This window comes from Apis florea, unplaced genomic scaffold (assembly GCF_048593485.1).
Source record: "Apis florea isolate Af1SG1 unplaced genomic scaffold, ASM4859348v1 contig_2411_pilon, whole genome shotgun sequence".
NCBI lineage: Eukaryota > Metazoa > Arthropoda > Insecta > Hymenoptera > Apidae > Apis > Apis florea.
In genome coordinates, this window is record NW_028256580.1 from 390637 (window position 1) to 400491 (window position 9855).

Below are 9855 nucleotides of genomic sequence, written 5' to 3' on the forward strand. Positions count from 1 at the left end.
AAAATGCACAGAGTATAACTATATATCGTATAATATATTATCGTTATATATATAATGGATAATATGTTATTAGATCTAGGTCAATGTCTAACTTCTAAGGTTATCGGCATATCTATTCGCGTGTATAAATTTTTTATCGAGGATCGATCGTTGCTCGATGGAATTTATTTCCCGATTAATCAATTTAATCACAATTTTCGGTAACAATTTTTTATTTGACGATGCTTTTTTTTTTCAGTGACGAGATTGCCTTCACCGATGCCAAAAATGTTCTACACTATGTTATTAACATTGCTTGCACAGCAAAGTGATCATTGAATGAAAAAAAACACGCGAAATTTCCAATGACGTAACCCCAGCCAGCCACTTGGTTTTACCGATCGTTATCTTTTGTGTTTTTTTTCGTTCCCATCGGAAGATGCCCTGTTCCTAGGTCACACGATGAAACATTATTTGCATTGTTCCTGTTGAAATTCTGTATAAAAGATAAAACGAACAATGCGTCTAACATCCTGAACGTTCAACGTGTCTTCGATCGATTCAATATAAATGAATTTATCAAAAATTATTGTATTTGGTAATTTCAATAGTTACGTAGCTTCAAGGATTTTGAAATCGACTATAACGTAGGTAACGATCGAGTACGTATTTCTTTGTTTCATTTTATTCAAGTAAATGGATGAAAAATTAGAATTAATAACTTTGAAGTTATAGACGAGACAATGATAACAAATTTAAACAATAAAACGAATAATCGATGAAAAATATAGAGGATACGTCAATACGATAAGGATCTCCAAGTTGATCTTTCATGTTCTGTCATTCTTCTGACAAGCAGGAAGAAAGCAGGATTTGACGATTATAGACGTGTTCATCATCGATCACCTTGGCCGACCGTTATTTTTTTGCACTCTTTGAACCGTTTTACACTTGGAAGTGCGTTCGAAGAAACGGGAATGGTTACAGGAAGAAGTGCGGGAAATTAGAGTGGGAGGAGCGATATAAAGATGAGCGTCTTGCCAAGGTTCAGAATAGAAGAATAGATCCGACATCATGCGGAGATATCGAACGATCGGGCTTTTTACCTTGCTGGCTTTTCTCTGTATTCGAGCACAAGGTATATTTTCTTCATCAATTGTATTCAAATTAAATTTATATACGTATAATTATTGTCTTTTATTACCTTTTCTATTGATTCTAATTTTTTGCAATGATAATCAATTATGCAATAATTTTATGTCATTTAAAAGCTGCTTATTTCTAAGAATATTATATTCCTTATATTATAATTAATATTATATTTCTTAACTTGTAAATTATCTTTTCAGCTGCAGAGATCATAGTGAAACGTCATTCATTTGGATTTGACGATACCCTGAGTTCCCATGGCAAACAATTTCTCTCTAATTTGGCTGGATTAGGCGGAGGATTAGGCGGAGGATTTGGCGGAGGATTTGGCGGAGGATTTGGTGGTGGCGGTGGTGGCGGTGGAGGAGGAGGTGGAGGCGGATTTGGTAGCGGTGGTGGATTTGGCAGCGGTGGCGGTTTTGGTGGAGGTGGTACTAAAGGAGGAGCTGGTTGTTATACTGGAACTTGCCCCGGAACTGGTGTCGGTGGTGGTGCCGGTGGTGGTGCCGGTGGCGGTGCTGGTAGTGGTGCCGGTGGCCTAGGAGGATATGGCAAACCTGGATGTAGTAGCGGGAATTGTGGCACTGGTGCTGGAGGATACGGTGGCGCCGGAGGTGATGCTGGAGGACACGGCGCCGGCGGAGGTGGCGCTGGTGGACACGGTGGCGCCGGAGGATATGGTGGCGCCGGAGCTGGAGGTGGGGCTGGAGGATACGGTGGTGCCGGAAGTGGTGCCGGAGGATATAGTGGCGCTGGAGCTAGTAGCGGTGCCGCTGGCGTAGGAGGATATGGCAAACCTGGATGTAGTAGCGGAAATTGTGGCGTTGGCAGTGGTGCTGGAGGATACGGTGGCGCCGGAGGATACGGTGGTGCTGGAGGACGCGGTAGTGCCGGAGCTGGAGGGTATGGTGGCGTTGGAGGTGGCGCTGGTAGTGGCGGCGGTGCGGGAGGATACGGTGGCGCTGGTGGACACGGTGGTGCCGGAGGATACGGTGGCGCTGGAGGAGGAGGTGGTGCCGGAGGATACGGTGGCGCCGGAGCTGGAAGTAGTGCCGGGGCACATGGAGGTAATTATTTAATTAAAAGACATTCTATTGCACTATTATATAATACATTTTCCAAACTAAGTTTTCAAGATTTTTAAAATTTTATTTTCAATTCAAGCAGGATCGGCTGGTATAATAAAGACTGCTCCTGGCGGCCCAGGTGGTTACGGTGGTGCAGGTGGCGGAGCAGGCAGTGGTGGTTATGGTGGTGCAGGAGCTGGAAGCGGAGGTTACGGTGGTGCAGGTGGCGGAGCAGGCAGTGGTGGTTACGGTGGTGCAGGAGCTGGAAGCGGAGGTTATGGTGGTGCAGGTGGCGCAGCAGGCAGTGGTGGTTATGGCGGTGCAGGAGCTGGAAGCGGTGGTTACGGTGGAACTGGTGGTGGAAGCGGCGGTGGAAGAGGTGGTGCCGGTGGTTATGGAGGTGCAGGTGGCGGAGCTGGAAGCGGTGGTTACGGTGGAACTGGAGGTGGAAGCGGCGGTGGAAGAGGTGGTGCCGGTGGTTATGGAGGTGCAGGTGGTGGAGCTGGTAGTGGCGGTTATGGTGGAAGTGGTGGCGGTAGCTGTCCTGGAGGATGCAAAGGAGGTTATGGAGATGCTGCCGCCAATGCGAACGCCAATGCTTACGCAAGCGCAGGCGCGAACGCAAATGCAAAGGCGACTGCTTCCGCCAATGCGCATGCCTTTGCTGGTTCAAGTGCGTCCGCAACTGCTAATGCAAATGCAAATGCTGGTGGCGGTGGTTTTGGTGGATTTGGTGGTGGATTCGATGATTTTGGTCCTGGTGGCGGTCATGGAGTTGAGTAAGTTGAGACATTTATATCGATATAGAATTTGATAATTTTTTGGAAAAAAATTATATTTTATATTTGTCGAATAGTCTCTTCAACCGCATGGGCAATGTCGACGAGGGAGTTAGTAAGAGCGGTAGCGTGGACAAAGCCAAAGGCGTTTATAGCAGCAGTGCAGCCAATATCGATTCTACGGGAAAGGGATCGTACAAAGTATCTGCTGGAAAAATTGTTTAAGCGATCTCTTTCAAAAAAAAAAAAAAAAAAAGCTCAAGTCGATATTTCGGATCGAAGGCGAAGCAAAATTTAATCTGTTTTAAAGAAATTTAGATAGTTAGCAAGAAAGAATTTATATGAATTTCTAGAAGAATTCAATGAATTTAGAGATTCATGGCAGAGATTTAATGGATTATTTTTTGTTATTGTTTACAATTTACAATGAATGTTATTATATTTATGATAAATAAAATGCGTCGCATGACGAAATCTCTCCTTTTTTCAAGATTGCAACTTAACACTGACGTAAATTGTGCAATTCAAATAAACATTTAATCTGTAAACAATAAACCAAGAGGAATTTTTATAATTCTAATATTTAATTTTTTTATCAACACTTTTTCCATCATTTTTTCCATCACCTTTCATCTTGCTCGAAAACAACTAAGTTCTAAGTGTATGGCCTCTTATGTGGCCAAATGGATAATTCACATCATTTTTTATTATCATATTTTGAATCGATTTCAAGGTAAAAGTATTACTCATTAATTTTCAATAATAATGCATCTCATGTTTATGATGACGATAAAATTATCTGTTCAAACCTATTCGATACAATGATATATTTATTTACAGATTCAAGATTCTCTTACCGATGTAATGAATAATTCATAAACTGACACACGATATGTAAGCGGTTATCTTCGGCATGAATCGATGACATAACTGGCATTTCCACGATGTTATATTTAAATTCATTAGAGCTGCTTTTCACATTTAAAGTACCTGCATCATCGGTTTGTTTAACTATTTGTCAAACTTATTTCATTTCATTATATTAATTCTCTATAATTATACTTTCTTATTAAGTAAATGACACTTTAAAATATTGAAAATGAAAAAAGCAATTATTCTTCGAGTGATTATTTCTATACCAGTGTTAAATTTGTTCATCAATATAATGCTCTTAAATGTACTTAATAACAAGTAATAACGTCTTCTGGCAATTCTATTCATTGTTCAAGGTTGACTCAAAATAATCAATATAACAATATGTATTTTTTATTGATTTGTATTTTTTTAACGATAATACATCAGATCCGTTAACAGTATATCCGATTCATCGATTACGTTATTACCTATCGAAACATCTTGATAATAATCTCAACATAGTGATCAATCATTTCGAGGAATTGGCAGTAATTCTCGGATTAATTATCAACATACGCGCATGTAGGATTTAAAAAAAACAGTGAGTTTTTTTTTTCATACAAGATTGTATCGTAAATGAGAAACTAAAATAGATTATAAATAAAATTGTGCAAATGAGACAAAATAAAAGGATCTTTTTCGTAATGTGAGAATGATTGAAATTTATTTTCAACATCTGGCAATGTCATCTTTTTTCGTCGATTATCCTTTCACGTGACTTGGTTGTCCCCCTGACCAACCTAAAACAGGGTTTTATCTTTCAAGGAAATCTACACGTATGCAAATACGTATCACAAATATGGTTTTAAAAACTTACTGCCAGCGTTGCTGCTCGCATAAGCGGAAGCGCTGCTGGAGGACCAGGAACCTGCATTCGCTCCGCTAGAAGCCCAACTTCCACTGTTCGCTTGTCCAAAAGACGGTGCTGAAACGTGCAGAAATGTAATATAGAATATTTACAAATTTCGAAACAACATTTGTAAATATTGACACATTAAATATCACGAAAAAAATGATAATCACAAAAAATATACGATAGCTGTATTATGGATAGTATGGAATTACACAACGTCGTGTACGTAAAAAGAGCGAAGTTATGCGATAGAATCGACCGATTGCTATTAATTGTGAAATCGCGTCACTGATTTATATTTTATCGTGAGAGAGACGTCATCGATCAACCGTCTGAAGATCAAATATTCTCTGGACCTTGAAACTCTTCCATTGTTTTCACGTTCATTGTATTAATCTTTATCTAAAGTTACTAACCTTTAACCTTTTACGATCCAACGTGTATTTTCGAGAAATCGGAATCTCTAATCGTTAACGAATATTTTATGTATCTTTTTGCTTCGACAAGAATATCATAATTGGAAGATAAGACTATTCGAGCAAACACGTACCTCCAGAACCAGAATATGAGCCGGAATTAGCATAACTAGAAGCTTGCGAGTTAGCAAAGGCTCCAGGAATGGCGTCACCGAAAGAATGGGAACCAGGAAGGTTTCCAAAGCCTGTCGGACCGATTCCAATACCTCCTCCGCTTCCCGAGCCGCGATTTGTCCCAGATGGATTTTTCGTGGCTAATGAGCTTCCATCATTGGTCAATCCAGGATAATGGCTGACAGGACTTCCACTCGTTTGACCTGATTTAGCATAAGTTCGATCGTTGGTAGGAATCAATGAATCAGATTCTGTTGTCGTTTTGTCATTGATTCCTATATCTCCTCGTGCAGATCCTGATCCATGAAGAAAGGGATTGTCTTTGCCTATTGGTCTGGCTGCTTCTTCTCCCATCGAAATGACATTTTTATTACCACCGCTAGGATGCGCTACTGTTCCACCGACGGACTGACTCCAAGCTCCTGAGATGGCACCAACGTTTCCTTGCAGAAAAGGATTTCCATGACCGATCGGTTTACTGGTACTTGTTACGATTGGTCCACCTAAAATTTAAATTGTTAGTACAATTTTTTGAGAAATGAAATCAAAAAGAAGCTTAATTTTTTATTTTCATTACCAATTTCAGGACTAGAAATCTTCCCGGTTAGAAATGGATTCGATGGATACGATCCTCCTCCTTCCACAATCGTATTTGTTTTATCAAATTTTCCAGGAGTATACGATGGGCTTCCTGGCCCAGAAACGCAACCAATTCCGTTTACGCAATTGTATGGACTATTACCACTTCCAAAAGGAGATCCGTTAAATGGTTGACCGCTCGTTCCAGGAGTGATTTTTTGAGTGCTTTGAGAAAAATCATTTGGATACGCGTCAGAGCCTACTATTGGTCCAGAGATCTTACTAATATCTACGGAGACACCAGGCTGACCACAAGAATCTGGTGATTTTGTCTCACTGCCACATCCGCTCCTATTTTCACAACCTCGAGATCCGCTCTGACAGCCCGATAGAGGTTTTATTTCGTCTGGGCCTTTGTAAGGTTTATGCTCGTAGGAAGGCTTCGTTGTTCCACCATAAACATCAGGTTGATAAACAGGTTTTGTCGTTCCAAAATTGCTATAAGGACCAGGCTGGTAAGAAGGCTTTGTTGTTCCAGTACCGCTATATGGACTAGGTTGATAGGAAGGTTTCGTTGTTCCATCATAAACACCAGGTTGATAAGTGGGCTTTGTCGTTCCAAAATCATTATAAGGACCAGGCTGGTAAGAAGGCTTCGTTGTTCCAATTCCACTGTATGGACTAGGTTGATAGGAAAGTTTCGTTGTTCCACCATAAACGCCAGATTGATAAGCGGGCTTCGTCGTTCCAAAATCGTTATAAAGCCCAGGCTGATAAGAAGGTTTCACTGTTGTTCCACTGTATGGACTAGGTTGATAAGCAGGCTTTGTCGTTCCAAAATCGTTATAAGGACCGGGCTGATAAGAAAGCTTTGTTGTTCCACTATATGGACCAGGTTGATAGGAAGGTTTCGTTGTTCCACCATAAACGCCAGGTTGATAAGCAGCAGGCTTTGTCGTTCCAAAGTCAGAACCAGGCTGATACGAAGGTTGCGTTTTTCCATCGTAGGAAGCAGGTTGATAAGATTTCGTCGTTTGAGCATTGTAATCGTAAGGATTAGGTTGGTAAGAAGGTTTCGTCGTTGCATCATAAATACCAGGTTGATAAGAGGGTTTCGTCGTTTCAAAGTCAGAATCAAGCTGATACGAGGATTGCGTTTTTCCATCGTAGAAAGTAGGTTGATAAGATTTCGTAGTTTGAGCATCGCCGTGAGGAGTAGGTTGATAAGAAAGTTTCGTTGTTCCAGTAGCACTGTAATTAGGCCGATAAGAGGGTTGCGCATTTGAAGGTTTATATCCTTCAGGTTTTTCCGAAGAAGGGGTCACGTTTATATAAAATATTTTACTATCTCCATCCTTCGAAGCATTGGTTCTAGATCTTGCATTCGTACCCGAAGGACCTCCTTTCGCGCTGCTATAACCTAACTTCTGAGTTACAGGTGGCGCGTTATTTGACGTTTGCGCAATTCCAAACGGGGAACCGATTGGAGATGAGTCTGTGGAACCGAATATTGGCGTTCTGCCTGCACCAGAATCCAGACCTGTTCCAACATGAGGATTAGCTACATTTTGCGATGGTTGACTGTAAGGCCCTGTGTTACTTTCTGGTGATTTAGAATATTGTGGGCTGTAAGGTACGTTTTGCTGCGATCCAGGATATCGCCCTTGCCCTATATCTGGTCCGTATGAAGATTTATCACTATCGTGTGGTCTCGTTGGTTGGCTTCCCGATTTATCGACACATTTTTCATAGGGACTACCCGAACATCCGGGCGCAGGACTGTCGAGGTAACCAGGAGAACTTTCCTTTCGAATGCCTTCAATTCCGGGGAATGGTGATAGAGCTTGTTTGACAGGAGAGGCACCGCTTGAGTCTGAAACGACACAACGGAATTCGAGGTATGACAATTATTGAGTGTTTAATGGAATGTATAATGAATCTAATCAACCTTGAGCACAGCCAGTCTCGCGTTGATAATTGCCTGTGCATCCAAAACCTGTTTTAGGTCTATTTTTATCCGTGGATACATCTGCATTCGACCAACTTCCAGGAGCCGAGTTCCACGAGGGAGGATGCGAGCCTGTTCCAGGTGTTGAACCATCGTATCTTTGATTCGAACCAGGTTGTTGATTGGACGGTTGTCGCGATCCGTGTGCTGTGGCTTGCGAATAGTCATTGATTGGCGTTCCAAAAGAAGGAGCACCACTTCCTGTGTACGGTTGTTGACCGTTGAAAGGATTAGGCGCGGCTAATTTCTGCACGCCAGGAGGCGATCCTCCTTTGTTTTTCTGCCTGTGATCGTGAACTTTGTATTGTCCATCGTCCCCGCCGTAGCACTCGTCCTCGTCTTCCTCTTCTGGTTCAGTTTCTTCTTCGTCCTTCTCCCAATAATCATCGTTCTCCCATTTACATTTGGACCATTTGCAACCACCGTCTTGGTGGCCGTTTGGCTGGCCTCCTCCACCGTTTGGCTGGTTATGTCCGCCACTGGTGTCGTAACTACGAATTCCTTTGTGTCCCTCGTTTCCGAACAATGCACTTGCTGTTCCTGGAGAACTGTACGCATTCGCTGAAGCGCTGCCTATACAATTGATGGAAAAAGGGTTAGCGAGAATTTTTGAAAAATTCGTTTCTTCTTGTCTCTTTTTTCAAATGTTTATACATACTGTACGACAGACTCCCAACATTTGCTTCGTACGCCCCTGAAAAATATATATTCAAGTACAATAGTGTATTGTGGCCACGGATATTCTACGTTTTTTTCCTCGTGCATAGTTGGAATATGATGTAACAATGATGAATCGATATTGGGAAAAAAAAAAAGAAGAAGAAGAAAAAAAAACCAACGTTAAAAAACATTGAGAAAGAAAAGGAGGAATGCCGATTACCTGAACCAACGACGAATGTGGCGAATAGAAGAACGAACGTCGGAAAGCGGAATGTTCGAATAAATCCGTTCATCGTTGCTCGATTACACGATCGAATTCTTGGCTGTCCGACCGTTTCTTGCCTCGAGTCATTGCGAGGTGAGTCTCGATCAAATACTTCTATATATAAGGATATCCCCGGCAGTGAAAGGATTTATCGTCCCCGAGCATCATCCCCGACTCAGGAGGATGAGCGTCTGAACGTGGGTGGTAATGAATAATAATTGTCCGACTCTTTCTATTGCATGGTGTTGCGTGAGATGAGAACAATAAAAACGCCAAACGACTGGTTTTAGCCGGCCGGCTTTGCTTCGACCACGTCATCCAGCTTCAGAAGTTTCCACGAGATACACGATTCATCTCACGTTTGGAACGAAGGAAGGATCATGTAAATTAAAGAATGATCCAGACTCGCTTTTTTCGAATTGATGACATTATTCGGCAGGATTATATGCTTGACATTCTCTTCATCGATTTTATTTTTCGTCTTCTCTCCGATTCTGTTTAACTATTCTGTTGCATTTTCTTGTGGCATAGTTAGAAGCAAGAAAGAAGAATCTGTTCATGCAAAATGCAAAACATAAGCGTGATGATTTCGATGCTCGGACAAATTTTTTATTTTAATTTGAAACCGCGCTAATTTTTCTATATTAACTTAAATTTTTCATTATAGTACGGTAATATATATATTTTTATGCATTTTCCAAGAACAATGAAGAAGAAAATCAACGATCATTGTATAATTATTATAGCATGATTGCAGAATTATTTTTAGAACGCACTAACAGCGTTTCTTTAAATATCGATATCCTGGATGGGAGATTATGTTGAATATAGAAAAATCGTAAACTTTCGATTCTTTAATTCAGTTGATTATATTTATTATTTGTTTATTATCTTTGCAATATTAATTGTATCATGTTGGATATTTGTAATATTTAAATTATAAATTGTATTAAATTGTATTAATACGAATTTTATAATAATATATATATATTAAATATTTTTTACGCAATT

The 9855-nt window shown here is 40.8% G+C and overlaps 2 protein-coding genes and 1 long non-coding RNA gene across 5 annotated transcripts; 2 read left to right on the top strand and 1 right to left on the bottom strand.

Moving 5' to 3' along the window:
* The first annotated feature begins 363 nt into the window (after window positions 1–363).
* On the top strand, window positions 364–3554 carry LOC100867606 (uncharacterized). Of its 2 annotated transcripts, none has more exons than XM_086905331.1 (4): window positions 364–1117; window positions 1329–2195; window positions 2293–2974; window positions 3052–3554. In XM_086905331.1, exons 1-4 carry the CDS (start codon window positions 1054–1056, stop codon window positions 3197–3199), a joined length of 1761 nt encoding a protein of 586 aa, XP_086761457.1. In that variant the 5' UTR covers window positions 364–1053; the 3' UTR covers window positions 3200–3554. The 2 variants fall into 2 exon arrangements, with proteins under 2 accessions (XP_086761457.1, XP_086761458.1); XM_086905332.1 differs by having other exon boundaries at window positions 2296–2974.
* A 670-nt stretch (window positions 3555–4224) lies between these two features.
* On the bottom strand, window positions 4225–8931 carry LOC100867724 (uncharacterized). Of its 2 annotated transcripts, none has more exons than XM_012485792.3 (7): window positions 8800–8931; window positions 8578–8613; window positions 7860–8492; window positions 5910–7784; window positions 5293–5835; window positions 4707–4814; window positions 4225–4629 (listed from the first exon to the last, which is right to left on the bottom strand). In XM_012485792.3, exons 1-7 carry the CDS (start codon window positions 8870–8872, stop codon window positions 4592–4594), a joined length of 3306 nt encoding a protein of 1101 aa, XP_012341246.2. In that variant the 5' UTR covers window positions 8873–8931; the 3' UTR covers window positions 4225–4591. The 2 variants fall into 2 exon arrangements, with proteins under 2 accessions (XP_012341246.2, XP_086761454.1); XM_086905328.1 differs by having other exon boundaries at window positions 4225–4646.
* Window positions 6357–9843, top strand: LOC147657981 (uncharacterized). Its single transcript, XR_015291340.1, has 2 exons — window positions 6357–7809; window positions 7917–9843. It is a non-coding gene; the product is annotated as an uncharacterized LOC147657981 (long non-coding RNA).
* The last annotated feature ends 12 nt before the right edge of the window (window positions 9844–9855 follow it).